Raw genomic sequence first — 27,368 nt, forward strand, 5'->3', positions numbered from 1 at the left:
CACGATAATGAAGGTAGTTTTCGAGGAGGTTGTTGATCAGCCTTTAATGTTGCTGTTCTTTCCATACGAGGTGTTACCACGGCTTAGTTCGTAATTGAAGACACTGTGCGGCATCGTGGACTTGTCTATCGCCATCCTTTTTACGATGAGCCTAGGTATCTCGAAAAACTAATAACCACGACAGGTTTAGTAAGGTATCAAGGCGCGTCTTCGTAGATCTTGAACAACTTTTGTTATTTCGAAATGACGGGGATAAGAACAAAGACGAGATGTATATGCCTCTGGCCCAAAGAGAACTCAGTGCAATAGAAGCAAACTGAGCTTCATACTCCACGTCAACGAAACAAGTTAGGTAGACACAAAGCCTTCATTATGTGAGGAAAATGACTCGTCTTAGAGTTTTTCCAGGATAACCTCTATTTCCGTGTCAACTTTAAACTGCGTAACAGGGAGCTCGTTCCTCGCGCTATAACTCCGGAATATAGATTACTGAAGGCACCAACGCTACTTTAATCTTTCACTCTACGAGAACATTATTGCAATAGCAAATTCATGGAGGCGGCTGGATGTAGTGACCCCGAGTACACTCACTAACGCAGGAACATCGGTGTCTGGATATGTCACTTCAGTTAAACTCGTCTTTTCATTATCGTGCAAAGGCTTTATATTTCAATACTTTAGGTGCTCTTGCCTCTTCATCGTCAAAACGGGGTGCCAAGGACACGCTCGATCCGTTGCACGCACACACGCTGCTGCGCTCCAACCGTCTTCATGGCGACAGCAAGCGAAGTGCAGCACGCACGCGCAAACGGCCACGCGCGTATCGTCGGACTCAGTCACGACTCAGCCACCACCAGTGGCAGCTAGCACCAGTGGCAGATAGCTAACAGAAGCCGCCGCTTAGTTGACGTTCTCGCGGATGAACGCCTCCACCTTCTCGAACTTGGAGCTCACGTACGACGCGGCCACCTCGCCGTTCTTGTACACGCGGAACGTCGGGAAGCTGTCCACGTCGATCTCCTCGCAGAAGTCCTCCAGCTCCTCCGCGCTCACCTTGAGGAACTTGACGCCAGAGAACTCGCTCTCCATCAGCTTATTCACCTTGGGGGCCACCATCTTGCAGCCGCCGCACCACGGCGCAGAGAACTGCACCACCGTCAGCTGCTTCTCGCCGATGGCAGCGTTGAACTCCTCGGGGGTCTGGATCTCGATCGGCATGCTCTGCTAGTAGTGGAGTAGTGTGGAGTGATGTGCTTTGGTCGCTTGGGACTCGCTTGGGCTCTTGCTTGCAAATGCAATTCTGAAGTACGTGGCGACTGGCGTCCGTCGAGCTCTGCTGCTTCAGTTTGGGTGGCCACGTCAGACATGGGGGCAGGTAGGACAAAGAGCGAAGACGGGGTCGCTCCGCCATTGGCTGCCTGCACGTCCGCTGCGGCTGCCCATTCGCTGAAAAAATGATCCAAAATTTAGGCGAATCCGCGGCGTCGGCGCAATCGCCGAGATGACCATTGACCGGCACGTATCGCAGCGACCCAAGTGCAACCTCCGACTGGGTCGGCACCACACAACGCAGCACTTTTCGCTGCGTGCCATCAATACCGCAGAGGAAAAATGGAGGGCAGGACAAGGGTGGATGGATCGGTGCAATGCAACGCTACTATTGTGATAGGCATACCTAATGCCGCGCTTGCGACGACGAGATATGTTCAACTTGTTGATCTGTTTGCTTCACATCACGGGTTCAGTTCACAGTCAGCCTGAGTCAGTTGGTGTTTGTATCCATGTTCGAACAGCGGGGTTGTTACAGCCACATTCGCGGCAGCATGGGGGATGTTCTCTGGCTCAGCAAGCTGCGACGTGTTACTCGCTGTAGCCATGTGAACGTCAAATCTTATCTTGTCCCGGCGCCTCCTCAAACCTTATACCTCATCCTTTTCTGCCAATCGCGTGCTTCAACGAGGCGACACTCACTCCCCGGACAAAGCGCAAGAGCTCCGCAGCGCAGCACTCAGTGACGGGGGCTCCATGAGCGCGGAACCGCGCCGCAGCTACCGCAGCAACGGCCCGGCGCGGCCCGGCAGCCAGCGCCTCAGCAGCGACGAGTACGCGGCGGCCCAGGCGTCTCCGCAGCCGGCGCGCCAGGCCCCGCGCCCCAGCGTCAAGAAGACGGCGCCGCCTGCCCCCGCCAGCACCACGTCGTCCTCCTCCACGGGCCCCGCGCCCATCGAAGAGGGCGACTTCGTGTGGGTGAGCGACGAGAGCGGCGTGTGCACGTCCGCCGTGGTGGTGCGCACGGGCTTCCTCTTCGACGAGGAGTCGGAGCAGGAGCAGCACGTGACGGTGGTGCACACGGAGGACGGCGAGGAGCGCGCCATCCGCGGGCGCCCATTGGTCAAGCTGCCGACGTGTCATCACCCCAAGCAGCTGCTGCCGCTAGAGCTGCACGACCTCAGCAATGTGCCGCTCATGGCAACAAATGTGAGAGACCTTTGATGTTGCGGTCGGGGTTCTTTCATAGTTTGTAATTTGTTTTTTTGGTAATTTATTTTTTGGATTGTTTTTTATTTTTATTTTACAGGGCGATACAGGACGCACGGAGATTTTTACGTCGGAGCAGTTGGAGAATGTGGCGCTCTACACGCTACGCGCCAGGTATCGCATGGAGCAGGTGTACACGTGGGTGGATCGCGTGCTGGTTGGGGTGAACCCGGTCACGCCGCTGCCGATCTACACGCCCGACCATATGCAGGCGTACAACAAGAGCAGGGAGCAGACGCCGTTCTACGAGAAGGACACAGTGAACGACGCGCCGCCGCACGTGTTCGCGCTCGCGCAGAACGCGCTGAGGTGCATGCAGGATGCGGGCGAGGACCAGGCCGTGATTCTGCTCGGCGGCATGGGCTCGGGCAAATCCGAGGCGGCCAAGCTGATTGTCCAGTATTTGTGCGAAATCGGAGACGGCGCCGCGCCTCGACATGATTCGGAGGGTGATTCGGGTGTGCTGCACCCCATTGGCCAACAGATTCTGCACGCGTTCACGATCCTGGAGGCGTTCGGAAACGCAGCTACTCCCCAGAATCCAAACTCTTCTCGCTTCGCAAAGATGATTTCAGTGGAGTTCAGTAAACATGGCCACGTTATTGGAGGTGGATTTACGACACATTATTTCGAGAAATCTCGCGTGATTGACTGTCGGAGTCATGAGCGGAACTTCCAAGTATTCTACCAGGTTCTTGCAGGCGTGCAGCATGACCCTACTCTCCGTGATTCACTCGAAATGAACAAGGGCGTGGATGAATTCGTCCTGCTGAAACAAGCAAACCCAGATCTTACAAATCTTGCCCTCGATGCTCGCGACTACCGAGACCTGATGTCCAGCTTCTCGGCTTTGCGGATCCGAAAGAACCAGCGTGTGGAAATTGTGCGCATTGTGGCAGCATTATTGCATTTAGGAAATGTGGACTTCATTCAAGATCCTGAAGGCGGCAAGTCTGTTAGTGGTGCGAACTCTACCACTGTCAGTGATGCTCAATCGTGCGCATTGAAGGACCCTGCTCAGATCCTGCTTGCGGCTAAACTTCTTGAGGTTGAACCTGTCGTGCTTGACAATTACTTCCGCACCCGCCAGTTTTTCTCTAAGGATGGCGGCAAGACAGTGTCGTCACTGAAAGTGGTGACCGTGCACCAAGCACGCAAGGCAAGGGACACCTTTATTCGAAGTTTGTACGAATCGCTCTTCAACTTCCTCGTGGAGACGCTGAACGGCATTTTGGGTGGTATTTTCGACCGCTACGAGAAATCGAACATTGTAATCAATTCGCAGGGCGTCCACGTGCTGGACATGGTTGGTTTTGAGAACTTGGACCCATCGCAGAACAGCTTTGACCAGCTCTGCTTCAACTACTGGAGTGAAAAGGTTCATCACTTTTACGTGCAAAACACATTAGCGATCAACTTTTCAGATCTCGAAGATGAGTCGCAACAAGTGGAGAACCGCCTGACCGTCCATTCCAATGTGGACATTACTAGCGAGCAGGAAAAGTGTCTACAGTTGTTCGAGGACAAACCCTTCGGCATCTTCGATCTTTTGACTGAAAACGGGAAGGTTCGCTCTCCCAACGACGAGGATTTCGTGAATAAACTGTTCTCAGGTAACGAGGCCGTAGGTGGGCTATCACGGCCCAACATGGGTGCCGATACAACAAATGAATACCTAGCGCCGTCAAAGGACTGGAGACTACTGTTCATCGTTCAGCATCACTGTGGCAAGGTGACATACAACGGCAAGGGGCTTTCGTCGAAGAATTCGCTGAGCATTTCTTCAACATGTGCGGCTATCATGCAGTCGTCCAAGAATGCTGTTTTGCATGCCGTCGGGGCGGCCCAAATGGCAGCGGCATCCAGTGAAAAGGCTGCAAAACAGGCAGCTCGCAGAAGTACATCATCAAAGTTCCGAAACTCGATGAGCTCCGCCAAGGAATCAAAATCTTCCGGTGATAGCGCAGCAACAGATGTTTTCAACCAAGCTGATGCCTTGCTCCATGCGTTGAATCACACAGGGAAGAACTTCCTGGTGTGTATTAAGCCGAACGAAGAGCTTGAAGAAGGCGTATTCGACTCGGCCTACGTGATGAAGCAAATCCGTGATAACCACTTGGTAGAGCTGATGCAAGCAAGCCGATCTATCTTCACTGTACACTTGACGTACGGTCACTTTTTCCGGCGCTACAAAAATGTATGTGGTCATCGTGGAACGCTAGAGTCACTACTACGTTCGCTGTCTGCTATCGGTGTATTGGAAGAAGAGAAGTTTGTGGTTGGAAAAACGAAAGTGTATTTGACGAGCCATCAGTGGAAAAAGCTGGAGAAAGCACGCTTCTTGTACCTCAATGCCTGCGCGACCATGATCCAGCGTAATATGCTTCGTGGCGGTTTCCGAAAGAAATCTGCCCGCTTGTTGTATGTGATTCGGGGCTTACGTGAAGCTATGGCGCAGCGTGACCAGAACGATATTATCCAACACCTTGCAAACTGTACACAAATTTTAGGAAAGCGCGCGTCGGAGGATATTCGCGTGTTGAACGAAGGTCGGCAGCTGATCGCACGCCTTGATGAGGAAGAATACGTCAATTCCATCATTGCTGATGCGACCAGAATCGGCCACCCTGCCTTGATCGAGTATGCTGTGCGTGTCGCCGAAAAGAGTTCTCCATGGCTAGCCGTCGACCACTTGCGGAGAAAAAGCAAAAGCATTGTTGCTCTTCAAAAGCAGAAAACGGAGAAGATTGCAGCGGTTAACAAGAAACTTCGTGCTTCGATGATTGCCAACGACCCAGAAGCACTCATGGGATCGTTGGCGACGCTGGAGGAGCCTTCAGTAGAGTCTTTGGAAAGGAAGCTTGCTACCATGATGATCATTCGTGCTTTAGAGGAGAAAAGTGCTGTGGAGTCTGTGACACATGCTCTATCCACTATCGGGGAAGATGATGATGACACTGCTATTTTGAAGAAGTTGCTGGCACCTGCAACTAAAGCCATTAGTTTGGGTGTTGAAGCTAAACTGCCAACACTTGTGGATACACTCGGCACGATTCCTGCTGACCTTTCTTCGTTTGATAATGATGACGAGGAGGACGACGAAGAGGACGAGGAGGAACAAGTAGAGGAAGTTATTGAAGAAGACGCTGTTGCTCCAACTGCGTCTGGTTCTATTAACACCACAAACTTAGAGGCAGCTCTCCAGAAAGCTCTGGACGATGAAAACTTTATTGCGGTGGAGAGAGTATTGGTCCGACTGAAAGTCCTTGGTGTTCCCGAAGGCGATCCGCGGACAGTGGAAGCTGAACGTGCGCTGGCAGCACAAACCGTTCCCGCGAGCACACATTCTGAGCGCAAGCAAATGGTAAAATTCCTAGCGGTGGCCAAGCTGTCTCAAGATATCGAGTTACTGACTGAAGCGATCGAGGCTGCTGTTGGTGTTGGTCTGGCGAAATGGGATTTTAATCTTAAAAATGCTGAGAGAGAGCGCGAGAAGTTGCTCGCCGCTGCTGAATCTGGGGATAGCCCTCCTCCCCCCGCCCCGGTTGCAGCTGTGAAGCCACCATCACCCAAGCCGAAGTCCCCTGTGAAGAAAGTGAAGAAAGAGAAGAAAGTCCCAGAGCCAGCACCGATTAAACTATTTTTGCAGATTTGGGAGGCCCAGCGCGTCAGTGATCTGGACGAGCTGCGTTCGTCAGTCCCCTCTGAGTTGGTAGGGGTGCTGGAAGCTAAGGCGGCCCGACTTCAGCAAGTGACTAGCGTCGAAAATGCTTTAAGCCAGGCCCTTGACACGGACGACCCGAAGGTCGTCGAACAAGAGCTCGGACAGTCCATTAGCATAGGGTTTTGCTCGCCGCTGTTTGGCGATCTATTCGACCGCTACTCAAAACTTCGAAATGGCGCTAATGGCGAAGATGCTTCAGATCCCAGTGCTATCATGGACGGCTTACATGCCGCTATACACTTTTTGACTCGTCGAGTGGAGGAAAATGCCGAGATCCGTGAGGATGCGGTGCAGCTCTTATCTACCGAGATCGAAGAGTTTTCTTCTCCGTCAAACTCTGAAAGCGAAGTGGTATACGATGAAGCAGAGCGCGAAAAAGTTCTTCTTACAGCAGGAAATTTACGACGGAGTTTGGAATCTCGAATAGCGGCTGCTGCCCGCCTGGAGGCTACTCTTGCTCTACCGACCGACGCGTCATCAGTAGGTGCATTGGAGCTTAGCATTCAGGCGGCAAGGGAGGCTGGCGTCCATGAGCGACTTCTGATGAAAGCTGAAGACAAAATGGTGACGGCACGAAGGAGGTCTGTCATTTCTGGTGACCGACTACGTGGGCCTGGTACGCTCACTCGCAACGATAGCGACAGCAGCAGTCAACCTAGCTTTTATGAAGGCGAGCGACCACGTTGTGATACGACGGAGTGGCCAGGAATGGGTGAGGATGACGGCGCGGAAAATTCGAGTGATAAGAAGTCGAAGCAAGGAGTCGAAAAAGATGCACTAGCATTCAATCATTTCGAAAACCTGCGTGGGTTTAATGCTCAGTCAGAGCGGGCACTGGCCAAGAAGTTGTGTTGGGAGAGCCGTGCCATCTCGCAAAGCCTTTCCGTGCTGGATGACAGTCCGGACGAAGTGTCATCTCTCGCTTCTTCAGCATCCGCCGGGCAAATGGCGCTCTCCATCAACCGGTGTATTCTGGGGTATATGCGAGACCGCATTGTTTTCTATCGCGAGATGTTAGCGCAGTATATTCTTCAGATCGGTTTGATGAAGCCGTCTCTTGTGGACGAAATCTACCTACAGCTCATGAAGCAGCTCACGAAGAACCCGAAGAGAGACAGCAGTATTCGAGGTTGGTCTTTGTTTGCGATGTGTGCTACATCCTTCCCACCATCGGTAGCTCTCCAGAGATATGTGATCATGTTCCTCAAGGCTCAAGTTGCTGAGTCCAACAGCTTTTGGCGGCTCGTGCGCAACTTTGCGGCCTACTCGCTCAAGAAACTGGAGAATTTGCTGGAAAACGGAGCAACGGGCTTTATTCCCAGTATCGATGAAATCCGAGGCTACGAAGCACGACCTCCATTCCTTGCCACGATTGAGCTGCTGGACGGCACTCCTTTGGCAGACGCCTTCCCCATCACGCCAGAGCTTACAGTGTCCCAGCTTGTTGAAATTTGCTCGAATTTCCTCGGTTTGGAAGACCACGTCGTCAATTTCTTAGGCTTGACGTCGATGACCGAGCGCGTGGTTATGGGTAAGAATGGACAATCGGGCTCGGCTGCAACGACGTCTGGCAGCTCTTTCGTGTCGGCTAACAACGACGGCAACGACCCAACGGCGGATGGCAACGAGAATGGCGGTATAAAAGAGATCCCGCCCCCTCCAGTACTCACTGTTAGTACGTCAACGTCATCTACGACTTCTTCGTCGTCCCCGTCCAGTTATTTCCACAAGTTCATTGCGGCTCCTTCCTTCCTGAACGCAGACATGTTTCTTGGTGATATCTTCGAAAAGGAGCTTATCCGCGGACGTGACGTGCGGTTCGTGCTCAAGATCCGTCTGAACCCCGTTTACATGTTGCAGTACACGGACGAAATGTACGACCGCCTCGTGTATATCCAGGTGCAGGACGAAATCGTGAAGGGCAACCTGCCTGTATTGGAAGAGGAAGCACTGCTCCGACTTACTGCGCTAGCTATCGCCGTTGACTGCGAAGAGGTTCCACCGCTGTCTGTGGAGGAAGTTATCGAGATGGGTGTATTGGACTACCTCCCGCAGGAGTGGCGTCCGGCGCATGACGAAGAAGAGTGGGCCGAGCTTGTACTGGATATGATCACGGACAACCTTCTGGACGAGCAAGATGCGCTATTCCCAGTGAGCGAACTGCAGCGCATTTACATCGAAGAGGTGACGCGCCACCGGTTGTACGGTGCCTGCTTCTTCCCTTCGAAGCTGGTGAATCGCGGCTCGAAACGCGACGGCTCTGGCAACGGCGTGAACTACTGTCTGGGTATCGAGCTGCCGAACTACTTCGTGATCGCTGTCAATGGCTACGGCATGCACTTCCTCAGCCGGGACGGCACCATGATCGCTTTCTGCGAATACACCGACATTGCGTACTGCAGTGGCGCGTACCCGCAGTACAAGATTAGCCTGAAGAAGGCGTCCGACATGGCCGCCCCCATGGAGGACATCGTCGTCACAACCAAGTACTCGGAAGAACTGGATGCACTCATCGCCGACTACAAGGAAATCACGGCACTCATGAACGAGTCTTAGATAGTTTGGTATGGTATGCAGAATGTTTTAACGCATAGAATGTCGATATATTCATTTCTTTTTCGTGCTTCTTCGCAGATGCCTGCGCTGGTGCTACCGGTACAGTCATCATGGTAGGGGAAGAAGTGAAAACTCGCGATATAAATTAACAGCCCAGAACAGCTTCGAGGTTTCCTTCACCTTCATACTGCAGGGAGGAAAGGCCTCAACCACTAGCCCCCTGCAGGCTGTCATGATAGAATCCGCCCAGCCAGCACGTTCACGAGATTCGAGCTCTCATGCTCGGGGACAAACACTGAGGTCGGGTGTTCACCCGCCCACTTGGGGACGCGATACGCAGGGTCCTTCATCAAAAACTGCATGGTCTTCTCCATCACCACGTCCGTCTTCTCAAAGAACCGCACGCCCGTTTCCTCCGCGCGGCGGTCCAGTTTGGTCGTAGTCGGCTGCAAGTTAACAATGCACAACGATCCAGCGTAATCGCCCGCCATCTCCGAAAAGGGTTCCACGCGCAGTGAGGTGCCGAGCACCAGAGCTACGTCCGCAGCTTCACACTCGTCAATAGCCAAATCAATGTCCCCGAGGGGCTCGTCAAACCCCACCACGTTCCGTTTCAACCTGCCGTTGCCGTGTCTTGTGCGTGCTCTGAGCCTCTGCTCCACCGACCGTTTGGTGCTCACACACTCCGGGTCGTCGCACAGCCCCGTCCACGGGAAGTCCTTGGTGTAAATCTTCTCGCATGTCTCGCACTTGGCCTGCGTGGCATTGCCGTGCACCTCAGTGAGCGCGCTGGCCGGCACGCCGCTTTTTAGGTGCAAGTTGTCGACGTTTTGGGACACCACGTGCTTCAAGTACCCGAGGCGGTGCAGCTCGTAGAGCGCCATGTGGGTCGTGGACGGCACGAGCGAGTTGAAATCCGGGATTTTAATGCGGGCGGCCTCATTTTTAACGTCATTTTCGTCCCCCTCACTCCCCTCTTCACCGTTCTCATCGTCCGTTTTACGCCGTTTCTTGGCCTTGAGCTTGGATTTGTCAAAGTTTTTGGTGCGAATTCCGTGCTCGCCGCGGTAGTCCGGGATGCCCACGGACGTGCTGATGCCCGCGCCCGTGAAGGCCACTAAATGCCTCGAGTTGGCGATTAATTCCGCCAGTTTGCGGCACTTCTCGTCCAGCTCCGGGTCCGAATTAGCCTCCGTTTTGACCGAGACAGAGGCTAATTCCTGTTGCTGCTGCTGCTGCTCCTCCGCCTTGATGAGACTCTGCAGGTAAAAGTCGCGCCGCGCCGAGCGAAGCAGCGCCTTCATGGGCGCCAGCTGGTAGTTGTGCGCCGCCGGGAGGTACTCGTCGCTGTCGCTGCTGGGCGCGCGGCAGCGCTTCGGGGCGGACGCCAGCATCGGGCCAATGCTCCTGCTGCGGTCACTGGAGCGGATAATACACAGTGCACTTGGCACTGGAGACCCTACCGTAGAAGTCCAGCGTGATGGATGGGGTGTACCATCAGCAGTGGTACAGCACAGCTGGTGTGGGGGACATCGTTTCGATGGTCGAAAGTTGAGGTGGGGGGAGACTTTCTGCCGTTTGAAGGTCACGTGAAGGTCACGTTTGGCCAAGACATTTCGTGTACACGGGTACATAACTGTACTAATGTGTGAAGTGCATTATGGTTTGTATGTATGGCATGTGCGTGCGTGGTGCTGTACATGTATGCATTGCTTTGTGGTGCGGGCGATAGGGGAGATACATGTCGTCTGCTTGTTTGGGGCTGGGATCCTACTCCAAGATGTGTTTGGTGCCTGACGCCGGCAGCTCAATGACATTGCTGCCGATGACAGTGTGCCAGTCACTGGCAGTCAGGCTGACAGAAGCGCGGGATTTGTCTGGCTCGCGTGTGCGTGTAGAGAGATCTGGCTTTCATTTCAGAGTTTTGCCGCCGCCTGACACGACTAGCGGAGTATGCGTCGATCCTACGTGTTCCTGCTCGTGATTGCAACTGCCGCCGGCTTATTCGTGAACGGTGAAGCAGCCGGTGGCCAGGACAGCAAGGAGGTTGAGCGAAGCTTGCGGTCGCGTGATATTGCCAAGGTCGACGAGGAAGAGAGGAAATTCAACGCTGCGAAATTCGACTTGATGCTGGACGACGCGACCTACCGCAACCAGAAGTTCTATCGCTGGTTCTTCAAGAGGAGGTACTCCCAAGAGGACATTTACAACAAGCTGCAGGTTGAGTCGCACCCGATCTACCGCATCATCTTCTACAAGTATCAGGATTACCACGAGTTCTTCACGTGGAGACTTGCGGCTCTCGCGCGCAAACAGCAAGGGCTGTGAGGAGCACAACTAGGCATCATAATTTCTTAAAATTGCGATGTTTTCTGACGCACCAGTCTTCACATTGATATTTCTTCAGTACGCGAAACAAAGACGGAGAGAGAAGAGCGTATGTGATCGTGGGATCCTAGTTCGGTGTCTTCATCAAGCCGAATGAGGACGTTGCAGCTCTCGTGCTAGCTGTCAGAGAGGTTAGTCTTTGCCTAGATGATGTCGACCTGGACTAGTTGGAACTATATCTCTGATCGAAGATTGGCTCCTTTACGACACGGAAGAAGTGGAGGCACTGAGAAAGGGGATGACGATATGATCGGCAAACTGTGCGTGACGCTGCTTAGTCCTGTTGACAAGCTCTCTCTCTCTGCACTTCGACGCGGCCAAGTTGAGACAGAGGAAAACCCACGTTCTCGTCAATATTTGCAACCAAATGACTTGTGAAGAGCAACTCCGACGCAGCCAGGAAGTGCGAGACGACGAGGTCAAGCTGTGGGATTTGGTTGTTGGGGACGGCAGCATGACTTTCTCTGTAATTATCAAGAAGCTTGCTCGTGGCCAAGACCTACAGGTGAGGCTGAGAAAGGATCGACATATTTTGTATCGCGTGTGTAGATGGCCTGCAAGACGTGCCCTAGGCATTTTGTTACCGCTCTTCGCATTCATTCAATGCGTCGAGAAAGAAATCCGTGATGTCGGGGATGCGTGAGTTACCGGTATCTCAAAGCATTCGGAGAAATATACCTTCGCGTTCATTTGGACACATTTGAGAACCATCCTCTGTTTTGCCGGACCGCGAACGAGAGCTGAAGTTGTGGAATCGATAAATACTCGTCAAGCAAATGGCAGACGCTTTGTTTTTTCTTTTCTCGATGAGTATCCACATGTCGAAGACAACATGGACGAAGGAAAAATAATTTGTGGATTCGAACGATGAGATTCATGCGAAATGTCTTCCGCTCGTTCGGGCTAGTTGTTATTATGAGTGCTCCCAACAGAGCGGCCAAAAGCCTTCTGGCGACGGCTGTGAAGACACAAGCACGCGATGAATTGTAGTGTGTTGAGTTCCCGCTACTTCCACGCTTCGAAGATCCGTCGTTGAAGATTTTTACCGAGCGAATTACAAAAGGTTATTACCAGCAGCAGACCTTTGATCGCAAAGCCGGCGATGGGATACGTGAATTTACACCCATTTGACGAAGACATGGAAGTACCTGGACGAAATGCTTGAAACCCTGGCTCGAGATTTGGCTTTTGGGGGATATATATTCCTGAATGCTTCAACCAAACTCAGTGCAACTTTTTCTCGCTTCTAGCTACCGGAAGACCTACCGTGAATACAGAGATACGTGTGCTGCTCCTATCGAAGGTTTTTCTCGTCTTGATGAAACGGAGGTGTTCCAGTTCTGGCTTCGATTACCCCGTAAAAGTTGAAAATGGGGCTGAACCGTGGCGGTGGAACAGCATTTTGACGATATTCTCCTACATCTTTGCATGGATGGTATCCACGTCTTCATGAACAGAGAGGTTAGACCGATTTCGTTTCGCCAGGCTCTTACCTTCGAAACGATCGGCAAACCCACGATGGCCGTACTCGTCGCTGGTGCACTTGCGGTTGGAGTGGTCTCGGTGGGTTGCCATTTCCACGTTTTATTTCTGCTTTGCTGCACAAGTTGGGTATCCTACTGGAGCGTGATGCTCGCGTTGAACTTCCAAAGAAAGTGGCGGAGCTTACATATTCGGTGATGGCACCGTTCCTGGCGCCGCCTACTGTCGAGTGAACCGAGTTTCTTTCCACCATAGCGTCGAACCTAGGGTCTTGCAAACATGCTGGTATCTCTGACAATGAATTTTGCCTGCAAGCCGGTATGATCGCAATCTCAGCCAGTGAGCGCTTACAAATGATGATCTGGTGGCTCGCTGCAACCGAGGTGTACCGACATGCAAACTTTGCATACCTACGTGTACTTTAAAAAGTGATAGCGCGGTCGAAAGAGTGTCGGTAAGAAGCGGTCCGACGATGATACACGGGCTTGCCAGTGATTGCTCCGTGCCGCATCAATCGTGTCACCTTCGAAAAACCCAGATCATGATCCAAGGTTGAGAGAGTGGCGATTGATCATGTGACAAACAACTCCAGCAATGCTGAATGTGCTGGTGAGCGTGTGTGAGAGCATATCGACAAGCTGGTTGTGCTTGCACAATTGTCGGGTGTTAATTGGGCAGTCTCTGTGAATCTAATGCACATGTAGTGGTGCGCAGGTGATTTTGCTGCGCCACCACGTAGCCAACGCGTACGGTTACCGTCACAGTACCTGTTCCATGTTCGTATTTGCTTGAATCAACTTCACTTTACCATTTCGTGTAATACGCTAGCTTTTTTGTCGTGTAGTGTACTTGTACCTTGCTGTTTGGTAGACGGACGTAACTTTGCTTCAGAGGTTCCAGTGATGCATGTACATCAGAAGAGTGTATTAAACTCGGTCAACTTCAACCGGGTCATCACGTGAAACGCTGGCTGACGTGAAAACAACAGCATGCGCTGGCTTGGCATGCATTTCACGTGAATTCGCCACGGTGCTACTCAACCCCTGCAGCCTGCCTTCGTCGGATGCGCGGCAAGCACGAGGCAGACACAATGGATACAGTTACACGGTGTCACGTCCTCGCCAGCATGGTTCAATTTCAGTTGTGAATTTGCTTGCATCGCGCTGGTCGCACTGGCAGAGCAAGTGAAAGCTAAACCGCCCGCCAGAGTAAGTTGAAGTTGAAGTCGACAGCAACATCCTGTTTTGGCGGTCTTTCAGCTCCTTTGGTGATGCCTCGAGGCGTGTGCCCGGCGGGCACTGCCCGCGTTGTCGAGTTACTCGCCGCAAGAACTCCCATCATTGGCAATGATCCATTGCGCAAAGTTCGTGTTGCGTGTCGGCCGATTTGACGTTTTGATGGTCGACGTGTGCTGGTTGTGTAAACATACAACTTGAACATGCATTTCTGCTTGGTGCAGTGATCATGTCCATGACACATCGACTAGCTCATCAGTACAGCTTCAATCAGCTCACCTGTGCACTCATGCAGCACTGAAAGTTGAAAACAAACTTCACACTTCCAATTTCAAGTAATTAGATAGCCGACATCGTGTCGACGGCAATTAAAATATGCTACACGCCACTACACTCAAATGTATGCAGATCGTAAACGGCGACATCCACACCGTGCCGACGTCTCGCCACATTCGCAGCCACTGCCTCCTTAGAAGGACTTGCCCACGAGGGCCGCCTTCGTGTTCTTGATCAAAGTCGGCACCACCGACGGGTCTGCCAGCGTCGACACGTCGCCCAGCGAGTCCTCTTCGCCGTGCGAGATCTTGCGCAGCACACGACGCATGATCTTGCCACTACGGGTCTTCGGCAGGCCAGGAACCAGCACGATCAAGTCGGGCGTCGCAAACGCACCAATGTGTGCGCGCACCTGCTGCACCAGCTCCTTCTGCACCTCCACGCTCGGCTTCACACCGTCCACCAGCGTCACGAAGCAGCAGATACCCTCACCCTTGATGCGGTGCGGGATTCCGATCACAGCGGCCTCCGCCACCAAATTGTGCGCCACCAGCGAGCTCTCTACTTCGGCCGTGCCGATACGGTGGCCAGACGTGCAAAGCACGTCGTCGATGCGGCCCGTGATGAAGTAGTAGCCGTCCTTGTCGCGGCGGCAGCCATCACCCGTGAAGTACAAGCCCTTGTGCGACGACATGTACACCTTCAAGTACCTGTTGTGGTCGCCGTACACCGTACGGGCCATGCCGGGCCACGGCGAACGGATACACAGCTGACCTTCAATGTCATTGCCGTTGATCTCATTGCCATGCTCGTCCGTCACCACAAAGTCAATACCGAAGAACGGCTTCGAGCACGAACCAGGCTTCATCGGCGTCGCTCCAGGCAGACCCACGCCAATGTGGCCGCCAGTCTCCGTCTGCCAGTACGTGTCGGCGATGTAGCATTGGCGATTGCCCACAATCTCGTAGTACCATTTCCACGCCTCGGGGTTGATCGGCTCCCCCACACTACCGAGGATCTTCAGACTGGACAGGTCATACTCGCGAATTTTGTCGTTACCGCGGGCCATCAGCGCACGGATGGCCGTCGGGGCCGTGTAGAACTTGGTCACCTTGTGGCGCTGCACCAAGTCCCAGTAGCGACCGTGGTCCGGGTACATGGGAGTACTCTCGAACATCACGGTGGTGACACCATTCGCCAGCGGCCCGTAGATGATGTAGCTGTGTCCGGTGATCCAGCCCGCGTCGGCCACGCACGCGAAGATGTCGTCGTCGTGCAGGTCGAACGAGTATCTGGCCGTCAGCATGGCGTACAGCAGATAGCCCGCCGTGGTGTGGGCGATACCCTTAGGCGTTCCAGTGGACCCGGACGTGTACAGGATGAACATCAAATCCTCCGAGTTCATGAACTCGGCGGGGCAGTAGGGCCGGTGGCGCAGCAGCTCCTGATCCATGTCCACGTCGATCTTGGGGTTCATCTTCACCTCGGGGTTGTGCGTGCGCTTGAACACGAACACGTTCCTCACAAAGTCGAGGCCGTCCACGGCCACGTCCACGATCTGCTTGAGCGGCAGCGTGCGGCCGCCGCGCTTGCCCTCGTCGGACGTGAACACCCACTGCGAGCGCGCGTCCACCACGCGGTCGCGCAGTGCATCGGCCGAGAAGCCGGCGAAGACCACGCTGTGCACGGCCCCGATGCGCGTGCAGGCCAGCATGACGAAGGCGATCTCCGGGATCATGGGCATGTAGATGGCCACGGTGTCGCCGCGCCGCACGCCTGCGTGCTTCATAGCATTGGCGATGCGGCAGGTCTCCTCCAGCAGCTCCGTGTACGAGATCTCTCGGCCCTGGCCGATCTCGTCGGCCTCCCAGATGATGGCCGTCTTGTGCGGGTGCTTCTTGACGTGGCGGTCGATGCAGTTGACGCTCACGTTGGTCTCGCCGTTGAGGAACCAGGCCGTGTCGCCCTTGTTCACGGTGCCCACCACGGCCTGGTCGAAGTCGCGGAACCAGTCCAGGTGCTGGCGGCCCATGTCGCCCCAGAAGCCCTCGGGGTCCTCGAGCGAGCGCGCGTACATGGTCTCGTACTGCTGCATGCTCTGCACGTGGGCCGTCTTGGAGAAACCCTCGGGCACCGGGTACACCCCGTTGAAGCTCACGCCGGCGCTGTCTCCCATGCTTGGTCTGGTCGGAGGGTTGGAAGGAAGTCGAGACGCTTGCGCTGGCCGATGCGAATTCCGAAATGAACGACTCGTTCATTTCGCTCGCTCTGAGCGAGCACCAGCAGAGCAGCAGAGCACCCAGGTACGGCCGTTGACGATTCCTTCTGCCGAGTCTCCGTTTGTGCCCGTCTACGGTTTAGTTCAACGTGAGCATCGCAGGGGCAGATGGCTGCACACAGGTTGGGGCCCGAGGCCCACAGTCCGAGACTCGGAGACCGAGCTGGCCTCGGTGGGGTCTTGCTGCCGATATGCTGGTACACCAGCCGGCCGCCAGCCCAGGGCGAGTGTTAAACCCGATCAACTTCAACTTCCGCTGGTCGGGGCCATCGCCCGGGTCATCACGTGAAACGCTGGCTGGGCAGTGTTGGCCTAGCCGACAGTCTCGGTCACTCATCCGCGGACCGCGAGAACATCCTTGCGGCGGAGGAAGCAGTCCGATGCACGAACGTCGGCCGCCTGGAGCTGCACTTGACTTCGACGTGCACGGCAGTCATAATCCCGTCGATTGGTCGTGCTGGTTTACCATGCATTTCATGTGAATACCCCACGGCGCCAGTCAAACGGCTTCAACGTGGGTCTACGGCTCGCAAAATAATCACAGCAGGAGGCTGGCTGTCAGATGGCTGGCTGTGCTGATGGCGATGCCGCCTGGGCGGGCCGCAATGCAAGAACTTCAACGTGTCCGTCCTCAGTCCGCCGCAGCGGAGGATGACGACCTCCGTATGAGCCTGAAGCGAACCTGAAGCGCACCAGCAGGTGTTCTGCTTCAGCCCTGAAGTTTGCATTGCAATAGTGGCGGCACTAGCAAGCCCGGCAAAAAGAGAGTTCCAGCCTGGGAACTCGGCCGGCCGGGCCAGGGTCAAGTTGAAGCGGAGGGCAACTTGCTGTTTTCGGCGGTCTTTCAGAGCGACGCAATGTGTCTTGCGTGTCGGTCGAATACTGTGCGAGGCACAATCGCACTTAATCGGTTGCCCATACTGAGACCAAGCTGTTTGGTTTTAACAGCGGGTTGGAAACGCAAGTTTCGGCGGTGGCGCTGCGTGTTTTATGAGGGCGTCCTTATCACAAGGTGGCTGAATCACAATCAGTGTAAAAGTCTGTATTGGCAATGTCCTTATTGAATCCAGTGAGATGGGTTCATCGTAAAGTTCAACTTGGCGCCCCCCGCTTCTTATCGGCAGCCGTCAGTGTGAACCGCACGAATTTCCTGCATAAAACCATACTATAATTTGATCGCCGTTGTCATGCTCATCATATATCAAAGATGCAAATAAAGCCAGGAATGACTAAACTCGAGTATGACACCATTCATCTCGTCACCAACGTTTATTATTTTTTCCAGACCCTCTCCACATCTGCTATCACTCTTCGCGGTGGCACCTGCAACTGCAACGGGTGCAAGTAGTCACCCCAAGATTCTGAAGGAGGGCCACCAGTTCCGTGCCGCCGCTCCGCACACGCCTCACAATTCAATTTGCCCCGTCGAGCGCACAGCGCCCCAAAGCCTCCCACCCCCTCTCACACACACCACAGCCATGGGCGACAGTGCCGGCGTGAGCGTCAACGGAGAGTACCCGCCGCTGCAAGAGCTGGCCAAGACGGCGCACGTCAAGAACTTCGAGCAGTACGAGGCCATGTACAAGCGCTCGCTCGAGGACCCGGAGAACTTCTGGGGCGAGCTGGCCCGCGAGAACCTCGACTGGTTCCGCGACTTCGACCAGAGCGTCGTGGGCACCGTGAACAAGGGCGACGTGGCCTGGTTCCTCAACGGCCAGATCAACGTGAGCGTCAACTGCATCGACCGCCACGTCAAGAAGCACGCCGACAAGGTGGCCATCATCTGGGAGGCCGACGAGATCGGCCAGGGCCGAGAGATCACCTACACGGAGCTGCTGGAGGAGACCTGCCGCGTGGCCAACGCCATGAAGCACGCGGGTGTCAAGAAGGGCGACACCGTGGCCATCTACATGCCCATGATCCCGGAGATCGCCTTCGTCATGCTGGCCTGCACGCGCATCGGCGCCGTGCACAGCGTGGTCTTCGCCGGCTTCTCGGCCGATGCGCTGCGCGACCGCCTCATTGACGCCAACACCCAGTGGGTGTTCACGTCCGACGAGGGCAAGCGCGGCGGCCGCACGCTGCCGCTCAAGCAGATCGTGGACGTGGCCGTGGACGGCCTGGACTTTGTGAGGAACGTGTTCGTGTTCAAGCGCACGCACAACCCCGAGGTGAAGATGAACCCCAAGATCGACATCGACATGGACGAAGAGATCAAGCGCCACCGCCCCTACTGCGCCGCGGAGTTCATGAACGCGGAGGATTTGATGTTCATCCTGTACACGTCGGGATCCACGGGTGCACCCAAGGGCATTGCCCACACCACGGCGGGGTACCTGTTGTACGCCATGATCACCTGCAAGTACACGTTCGACTTGCAGCACGATGATGTGTACGCCTGCGTCGCAGATGCCGGGTGGATCACCGGGCACAGCTACATTCTCTACGGCCCGTTGGCGAATGGTGTCACTACCGTGATGTTCGAGAGCACGCCGATGTACCCGGACCACGGCCGCTACTGGGATCTGATCCAGCGCCACAAGGTGACCAAGTTCTACACCGCTCCGACTGCTATTCGAGCGCTGATGGCTCGCGGCAACGACAAGATCAAGGAGTACGACCTGTCTACCCTGAAGATCCTTGGTAGCGTCGGTGAGCCGATCAACCCGGAGGCGTGGAAATGGTACTATGAAGTTGTCGGCAACCGCCAGTGCTACATCGCCGACACGTACTGGCAGACGGAGACTGGTGGACACATTGGTGTTGGTCTCCCCGGTGCTACGCCCATGAAGCCTGGATCGTGCACCAAACCGTTCTTCGGAATCGACTTTGTCGTCACCGATGAGAACGGCAATGAGATCAAGGGCAACGACATTGAAGGTCAACTGTGTATCCGCAAACCTTGGCCGGGCATGGCACGCACCGTGTACGGCAACCACAACCGTTACCTGCTCACGTACATGGCGACGCACAAGGGCCTGTATTTCACGGGCGATGGTTGCCGTCGCGACAAGGACGGCTACTACTTCATCACGGGCCGTATCGACGACGTGCTTTGCACCTCCGGACACCGTATCGGCACGGCCGAAGTGGAGAACACCCTGGTGGCGCACAGCGTCGTCGCTGAGGCTGCTGTGATCGGCATTCCGCACCGCATCAAGGGCGAGGGTATCTGCTGCTTCGTGACGCTTGTCGAAGGCGTGAAGCCCTCGAAGGATGTCGAGAAGGAGCTGGTGCAGCAGGTGCGCGCGCACATCGGCGCGTTCGCGTCTCCCGACCTGATCGTGCTGGTTCCTGGCCTGCCGAAGACCCGCAGTGGCAAGATCATGCGTCGTGTGCTGCGCAAGATCTCGCACGGCGAGGAGGACTCGCTGGGCGACGTGTCGACGCTGGCGGATCCGTCGGTGGTGCCGATCCTGATCACCAACACGAAGGCGGCGCTCGTGGGCAAGTCGTTCTAAGGTGTCCGCATTGCTCCGCGCCCGCCTCAATTTTTAATCCCCGCTCGTCTGTGTATTGGTAGTCGTCACCAACGCACCGCTCCTCACCGAGTTGGTGCACGTACTTTTTCGATAATGAATTGATCGTTTGCCCCATTCGCCTCGTGTTGCCTCACCTCGCGGTTCTGCGGGTCCAGGGCGGAAGTTCGCGCCTGAAAGTGCACTCTGGAAGCTGAAGTTGAAGTGCGCGTCACTCTGCGCCCGGTCTCTGCAAGATCGGGCGTCATGCGTGTCGCACAAGTTCAGAAGCGAGCCGGAATTGACGCGTCCAAGCAGCATTGGTGCCCCTCGCTGCTCAACGTGACGGCCCGACATCGAGCGCCACGCTGGACGAGGAAACACGATCTCATGCGCCATTGCATGGCAATGCATGCTGCATGTGTAAGCTATGGCACGGAGCGCCTTGCGGCAAGGATCGCACTTCCTGGCTGGATTGGATGAGTGCGGCTCCGGTTCACGGGGGCCCGAGCCAGCAAGTTTGACGTGGTTCCGAGCTTGGCTTCCGAGCCCGCGCGTCCTCGCTCTATCGCGCGGGCCTGTCGTACGCGCGCGAGACACTTCCCCGGCTGGACAAGGCCGCGGCGAGCGCTGGTTTGCATGGCTCCAGCTTCGAGGGGCTGGTCCTGGCCGCCGCAGCGTTTAACAGGATCTGATGGTCGAGGATACGCGCGAAAGTCCAGGTTCCAGGTTTGGCGGGCGTTCAGAGCTTGCACGGCAGCGCCCTGTTCAGGCTGAAACGCAACGGCTGCAGCCTCCTGATGCGATGTGTGGGGCTGTGGTGGCCCAACGTCATGGACGCCGGCCGAGGTGACGCGACGGCGGCGCCGTCCTGGGGCTGGGAACGGCCGACTGGAACTGCCGCGCGAGATGACGCAGGACGCCATAGACAGGAGGCCTGCGAGGTGGGCTTTGCATGTGCAGGTCCGAATAAAGAAGGGCGTGGCTGGCTGCGATCGCCTCGCGGCGAGCGGCGGCGCTGCGCTCTCGCAGGCCCTCACAAACGGAAGAGCACCATGGGCGACATCGCAGGCATCAGTTTCAACGGCGTGTACCCGGTGAACCCGGAGCTGGCCAAGACGGCGCACGTCGGCAGCCTCGAGCAGTATGAGGCCATGCACAAGCGCTCGCTCGAGGACCCGGAGAGCTTCTGGGGCGAGCTGGCCCGCGAGAACCTCGACTGGTTCCGCGACTTCGACCAGACCGTCGTGGGCACCGTGGCCAAGGGCGACGTGGCCTGGTTCCTCAACGGCCAGATCAACGTGAGCGTCAACTGCATCGACCGTCATGTCAAGAAGCACCCGAACAAAACGGCCATCATCTGGGAGGCCGACGAGATCGGCGAGGGCCGCAACATCTCGTACACGGAGCTGCTGGAGGAGACCTGCCGCGTGGCCAACGCCATGAAGCACGCCGGCGTCAAGAAGGGCGACACCGTCGCTCTCTACATGCCCATGATCCCGGAGACCATCTTCGTCATGCTGGCCTGTACGCGTATCGGTGCAGCGCACAGCATGGTCTTCGCGGGTCTGTCCGCTGACGCTCTCCGTGACCGTGTCGTGGACGCCAAGACCAAGTGGGTGTTCACCGCGGACGAGGGCCGTCGCGGTGGCCGCACGCTGCCGCTCAAGAAGACGGTCGATGTCGCCCTCAACGGCCTGGACTTCGTCAAGAAGGTGTTCGTGTTCAAGCGCACGCACAACCCCGAGGTGAACATGAACCCGAGCATTGACGTGGACATGGACGCTGAACTGCTGCTTCACCGGCCGTACTGCCCCGCCGAGTTCATGAACGCGGAGGACCTCATGTTCATTCTGTACACGTCGGGATCTACGGGAACGCCCAAGGGTATCGCCCACACCACGGCGGGATATCTGCTGTATGCTATGATGACGGCCAAGTATGCGTTCGACATCCACGACGACGACGTCTTCGCGTGTGTTGCCGACTGCGGCTGGATCACGGGCCACAGCTACATCGTTTACGGCCCGCTGGCCAACGGTGTCACCACCGTGATGTTCGAGAGCACGCCGATGTACCCGGACCACGGTCGCTACTGGGACTTGGTGCAGCGCCACAAGGTGACCAAGTTCTACACGGCCCCGACGGCAATCCGTGCGCTTATGGCTCGTGGCGATGATAAGATCCGCGAGTACGACTTGTCGAGCCTCAAGGTGCTAGGCAGTGTCGGTGAGCCTATCAACCCCGAGGCATGGAAATGGTACTACGAGGTTGTGGGCAACCGCGAGTGTTACATTGTGGACACGTACTGGCAGACGGAGACTGGCGGCCACATTGGCGTGGGTCTGCCGGGTGCTATTCCCATGAAGCCTGGTTCGTGCTCGAAGCCGTTCTTCGGTATTGACTTCGTGGTGACGGATGAGAACGGTAACGAGATCGAGGGCAATGGTATCGAGGGTCAGTTGTGCATCCGTTCGCCGTGGCCCGGCATGGCCCGTACGGTGTACGGCGACCACAACCGCTATTTGCAAGTCTACACCGCCTCGCACAAGGGCCTGTACTTCACGGGTGATGGCTGCCGCCGCGACAAGGACGGCTACTACTTCATCACGGGCCGTATTGACGACGTGCTGTGCACGTCCGGCCACCGTATCGGCACGGCTGAGCTGGAGAGCACGCTTGTAGGCCACAGCGCTGTTGCTGAAGCTGCTGTGATCGGCATCCCGCACCGCATCAAGGGTGAGGGTATCTGTTGCTACATTACGCTGGTGGACGGTGTCGAGCCTACCCCGGAAATTGAGAAGCAGCTTGTGCTGGAGGTCCGCTCGAAGATCGGCGCGTTCGCGGCACCTGATATCATTGTCATGGTCCCGGAGCTGCCCAAGACCCGCAGTGGCAAGATCGTGCGTCGTGTGCTGCGCAAGATCTCGCACGGCGAGGAGGACTCTCTGGGCGACATGTCAACGCTGGCCGAGCCGGAGGTTGTGCCCGTGTTGATCAGCGCCATGCGTTCGGCTCTGGTTGGAAAGTCGCTGTAAGCCTCGATACAGAGTTTATCGGCGTCCATGGAGTTTATCAACATCCATGACAAGAAGTACGCTGGCTGAAGCAAATAGGTAGGCAGACATCCAGATGCAGGGATGGAGTTGAGAACGACGTAAGTATGTGATTCCGAGGACGGGCATAACGCGTGCCGCCAACGAAAGCTACATGTAACAATATACACGCCATGGTCGGTAGTATTTGTGAAGCGTTTTGTTGCCACATCAAGTGATGGTTTTCCAGCAATTTCACCCAAGGTTGGGAAACGAGAGGATCCGAAGCACGATGAATCCATACATGTACAGTATGTGTGCCTCAATGAATCGCGGAGTGATGGCTCCAAAGTCAGCTGGAGTCTCCGGCTCGATGGTTCTGGTCTCGGGAACAACCCTCAGGAAGGCAGGAAGCCCGATTTGCTTTGCTTCCTAGCATTTCACTTGGCATTTAGCTCCCTAGCAAAACAGTCCGTCCCAACTCAACAAATTCATCAGCAGGCCATATCAATGCGCCTCTACCGAGTCGTTTTAACAATTGCCATCGCGGCCACTTTACTATCGAGTATCGACGGACTTGCCATCAAGAAGTCTGCGTTGAAGGGAGCTGCGACGGAGGTGATCGACAACATCGTGTCGACTAGCCGCATCTTAGCGGTCGATGAAGGCCGGGCCAAACTTGTTGATGAGGGTGATCGTGCCCTTGAGACCACAGCTGACGAAGGCGAAGATGACGAGGAGAGATTCACTTTTTTCGGCAAGAAGAGGAGGAAGAAAACGCGAGAAGAGCAGGAAGAGGAGGAGGACACGCCAACGCCGACCCCTGCAGCGAACGCAACCGCAAAGCCAACCCCCATTCCGGTACGGGAGTCTATCACCGACGGCGTAGTCTCTGACTGAATACCGGATTTCGTTTGCATCTGTCCCTCTCCTGAGTATACAACCTTTAAGAATTTCAACTAGTGGATAAGCGTTCGCAGAAAACTTGGCAGCAGCTCTTCGAAATGCATTTTTGTGGCAGAATTTCGTTCACAACAAAGTTATGTTTTTTCAACACGTTTGCGGACAGTGGTGACGACAACCACGCATCACTGTTACAAATTTGTAAGCGGCACATGCTTTTGCGCCACGATCCACGCAAAGGCGCCAAATAATGTCAGTGAACGACACTCCCAGCGGATTTCACATACCCGTAGAAGTGTCTTTTAGCGTTTTCATGTTCCCCCTATCAGCTCCGAGATGTCAAATATTGGGGCGGTGGCCGCTTCTCCAAAACATTATCTCAATTTTCAGACGCTCAAAATTGAGACGTACATGTAGCTTTGTTGTCTGGTTTAGTACGAGATCAGCTTTACTGCTGTTGAGTTATTGTCGATACCTAATTCTAAATGGTGCAGTAGGCCAACTTGGCAAAATAAATTGAGATTTCGATTTCTCATGTTTGATGGGTCTCAATATGTGATCGTTCATTTTTCTGACTTTTAGGAAAGCTGTCTTCGAAACGACTTAAGACTCCTCGTCCAAGTCAATGGTGACTACCTGGAGTCGTCATCATCGTCATCGTCATTGCTTCCGTCGTCGTCGTCGTGCCCAAACCACCAACGTCGGCGGCGACGTCGGCGGCGGCTTCTGTTGCTTCGTTCCTCCTCGCTCACATCATCGCCGCTTACCAAGAACCGTCCAGTGGGTGCAAGCGCCCTCAAGTTCGGCACGTCAGGCGATCCCTCCACCCCCTTGGTAACCGCAAGTAGCGCGCCGACAACCACGAGCACGAGATGAAGACGCATGGTCCGTCGGACACCAGACTGTCGCTATTGAGCTCTTGGTGCCTAGAGGCAAAATCGCCGAATGAACACCAAACGCTCCGATTCGGACTGTAGAGCCGGAGATGGCTGCCTACACACACACACACACACACTATAAGTGTAATGACGCAACACTGCACGATCCCTGATTAATTGCGGGAACCGATCCTCCACATCCATCGCCGACCAGCATCAGCAGTTGCCACCAGACGTACTTGTTCAACACGAGTGGGACGACTTCAGCAAGACTTGTTGAAGTCGTCCCACTCGCGCCCTCCCATTGGTCGAAACTCTCTCCCCCAATTTCCACCAATCCGCTCTCCTAAAAAATTCAAATCGCGAACCGCCACCACATGAGCAGCAGCATGGCGGTGCGCGCTCCTTCGCGGCGGCGGCGCGACGCGTCCCTGGGGCGGATCCCGCTGAGCTCCGGGGAGATCGAGCTGTACTCTCGGCAGGACGAGGCGGCGCGTCGGCGGCGGCGGCTGCTGGCCGTGCGCGACCAGGAGCGGCGTCTGGCGCAGCAGGTGACGCAGCGCTACCGCCAGAACCTGCAGCGGCTGCAGCGCGGCAAGAGCGGGCGCGCGCGGGCGCAGCTGAGCACGGAGCAGCGTGCGCTGCTCACGGAGCTGCACGCACGCTATCAGAGCTCGCTGCAGAGCATGGGCGCGGCGCAGCGCGGCGCGCGGCGGAAGCTGCTGGAGCTCATGGAGGCGGCGCACGACGAGCGCGACAAGTGGGCGTTCAACACGCACGTGGCAGGCCAGCAGCGAGTCCTGGAGGCACGCGAGCAGCTGCAGATACAGGAGCAGGAGCGGACGCGCAGGCAACGACAGGTGCAGCAGAGCGTGCAGAGGCTGAAGGAGATGACCGCCCAGCAGAGACAACAGGCCAGCGCCCGTGCGCGCCAGGAGCAGCAGCTGGCGACGCAGCGAGCCAAGGACAGGAAGGAGGCCGAGAGGCTCAGACGGGAGCAGAGCCCCGAGGAGGCGTTTGTCACGCCGCGCCCGAGCGCGAAGGACGTGCTGGCCTACAGGTTCACGCGCACGCACTGCGTTGCGCCGTCGGGGGAGACGCCGGCGGACAGGCCGACGGTGACGGTGATTCGGCACAACAGCAAGCACCCGGCGGCTGTGTGTGGAGAGAAGGAGGCTGAGAAGTACAGGGACGAGATGGACAGGAGGCGGGAAAGGGACAGGGTGGTGCTGGAGCGGCAGGGGGAAATGGCCGCGCAGAGAGGGAACGATGCGCTGGAAGATGTGGCGTCGAGACAGAGAGGACAACAGGCGCTGGAGTGGCTCGCACTCGTGGATAAGATGGAGCGACGGGCGCGGGGACAGGATTTTGGAGAGGAGCAGGTTGCGTTGGATGCGGGAGATGTGGATGGAGCAGAGGGGGACCGCGAGAGAATGGTGGAGAGCGCGTTCGCACGGATGCTTGGACTAGACGAACATTCGGTGGAGCTGTCGGCTTTTTCGATTGAGACGGATGATGACCGGTCGGTTGGATTAGCAGATACAGATCACGAACACTCGGACGGGGACACGGTTGCTGAAGCGGACGTAGATAAGAGAGTGAAGCTTAAAACAGCTAGACATGACGACTCTTTTGACCCGCTTCAAGATTTTGAACCCGTCCGTCCTAGTGCCGGCTCCAAGGATAATGTTTCACTGAAGAAGACGGCCAAAACAACGTCATTCAAAGTTTTGGAGCGCGAAGAATACGAAAAACAGAAGACAGCGAGGGGTGGTGGTGGGGACACGGTTGCTGCAGCGGATGTAGACAAGAGAGTGAAGCTTAAAACAGCTAGACATGACGACTCTTTTGACTCGCTTCAAGATTTTGAACCCGTCCGTCCTAGTGTCGGCTCCATGGATAGTGTTTCACTGGAGAAGACGGCTAAAACAACGTCATTCAGAGATTTGGAGCGCGAAAACCTCAAAAACCTGAAGACAGCGAGGGGTAGTGGTGAAAATGGCATGACTTCGAAAGGCGATGAGCCGTCTATAAAGGCTAGCGGTGGTTTTCCTAAAGTGAAGTCGCTTGAGCAGCGATATATCGACCAAAACATGCTGTCCTCATCGGAGGGACAGAGTGATGAAGAGGAAGACGACGATACTCACTTGCACCGTCCATCTATCGGGAGTAACGATGCACACCCGTCGGTGAACGTCAATCACTATGACCCGTACCGCCAGCAAATTGACCATCAAGCACGGAGAAGTAGCATTTCTGCTGTTTCCATTGCCCAATATTCCCTTCCACCTTCGGACACGCAAACTTCATTCGATGACAGCTTGGATCGGCTGCGCCCTGGCTACGATGACGATAGCTTCGTGAATGAACTGGTACCGATATTCCCTAAGGGTGCGCAACCTCAACCGTCACGATCTTTGGCAGACGACAGTCAGGCGTTGGAGGAGTATGACGTTCAACTGGTGGCACCAAACATGAGCAGAATGTTGACTGCAGACCAGCGAAGTTCTTTTGGTAGAAGTAGACAGCACTTAGCTCACCAAGCTTCTGCAACGGAGCACTCACGAAGTCAGGCTGAATCAACCACAGCCAGGAGCGGTAAGGATAGTGCTGTGTC

The 27,368-nt window shown here is 55.6% G+C and overlaps 8 protein-coding genes across 9 annotated transcripts; 5 read left to right on the forward strand and 3 right to left on the reverse strand.

The window, feature by feature from the left end:
* Positions 1-900: 900 nt before the first annotated feature.
* On the reverse strand, positions 901-1,218 carry IUM83_09013 (putative thioredoxin; the record flags this gene model as incomplete). The annotated part of the gene is made up of 1 exon (XM_067933424.1): positions 901-1,218. The coding sequence occupies one exon, from the start codon at positions 1,216-1,218 to the stop codon at positions 901-903; it is 318 nt and encodes a 105-aa protein (XP_067781102.1).
* Positions 1,219-2,025: 807 nt separating this feature from the next.
* IUM83_09014 (myosin-like protein) lies at positions 2,026-8,818 on the forward strand (the record flags this gene model as incomplete). The annotated part of the gene is made up of 2 exons (XM_067933425.1): positions 2,026-2,478; positions 2,579-8,818. The coding sequence occupies 2 exons, from the start codon at positions 2,026-2,028 to the stop codon at positions 8,816-8,818; spliced, it is 6,693 nt and encodes a 2,230-aa protein (XP_067781114.1).
* A 205-nt stretch (positions 8,819-9,023) lies between these two features.
* IUM83_09015 (Mono-ADP-ribosyltransferase sirtuin-6-like protein) lies at positions 9,024-10,212 on the reverse strand (the record flags this gene model as incomplete). 2 transcript variants are annotated; one of them, XM_067933426.1, is made up of 2 exons in its annotated part: positions 9,024-9,045; positions 9,140-10,212. In XM_067933426.1, the coding sequence occupies 2 exons, from the start codon at positions 10,210-10,212 to the stop codon at positions 9,024-9,026; spliced, it is 1,095 nt and encodes a 364-aa protein (XP_067781115.1). The 2 variants fall into 2 exon arrangements, with proteins under 2 accessions (XP_067781115.1, XP_067781116.1); XM_067933427.1 differs by lacking the exon at positions 9,024-9,045 and having other exon boundaries at positions 9,049-10,212.
* A 559-nt stretch (positions 10,213-10,771) lies between these two features.
* Positions 10,772-11,146, forward strand: IUM83_09016 (putative secreted RxLR effector protein; the record flags this gene model as incomplete). The annotated part of the gene is made up of 1 exon (XM_067933428.1): positions 10,772-11,146. The coding sequence occupies one exon, from the start codon at positions 10,772-10,774 to the stop codon at positions 11,144-11,146; it is 375 nt and encodes a 124-aa protein (XP_067781104.1).
* Positions 11,147-14,392: 3,246 nt separating this feature from the next.
* On the reverse strand, positions 14,393-16,375 carry IUM83_09017 (Acetyl-coenzyme A synthetase; the record flags this gene model as incomplete). Its single annotated transcript, XM_067933429.1, has 1 exon — positions 14,393-16,375. The coding sequence occupies one exon, from the start codon at positions 16,373-16,375 to the stop codon at positions 14,393-14,395; it is 1,983 nt and encodes a 660-aa protein (XP_067781105.1).
* Positions 16,376-17,955: 1,580 nt separating this feature from the next.
* IUM83_09018 (acetate-CoA ligase) lies at positions 17,956-19,938 on the forward strand (the record flags this gene model as incomplete). Its single annotated transcript, XM_067933430.1, has 1 exon — positions 17,956-19,938. The coding sequence occupies one exon, from the start codon at positions 17,956-17,958 to the stop codon at positions 19,936-19,938; it is 1,983 nt and encodes a 660-aa protein (XP_067781117.1).
* An 830-nt stretch (positions 19,939-20,768) lies between these two features.
* IUM83_09019 (Acetate-CoA ligase) lies at positions 20,769-22,973 on the forward strand (the record flags this gene model as incomplete). Its single annotated transcript, XM_067933431.1, has 1 exon — positions 20,769-22,973. The coding sequence occupies one exon, from the start codon at positions 20,769-20,771 to the stop codon at positions 22,971-22,973; it is 2,205 nt and encodes a 734-aa protein (XP_067781118.1).
* A 2,155-nt stretch (positions 22,974-25,128) lies between these two features.
* On the forward strand, positions 25,129-26,576 carry IUM83_09020 (Histone-lysine N-methyltransferase; the record flags this gene model as incomplete). Its single annotated transcript, XM_067933432.1, has 2 exons — positions 25,129-26,273; positions 26,558-26,576. 2 exons carry the CDS (start codon positions 25,129-25,131, stop codon positions 26,574-26,576), a joined length of 1,164 nt encoding a protein of 387 aa, XP_067781144.1.
* Positions 26,577-27,368: the final 792 nt, after the last annotated feature.

The sequence above is a fragment of the Phytophthora cinnamomi genome (genome assembly GCF_018691715.1).
Source record: "Phytophthora cinnamomi strain GKB4 chromosome Unknown Contig120, whole genome shotgun sequence".
NCBI classification, from domain to species: domain Eukaryota; phylum Oomycota; class Peronosporomycetes; order Peronosporales; family Peronosporaceae; genus Phytophthora; species Phytophthora cinnamomi.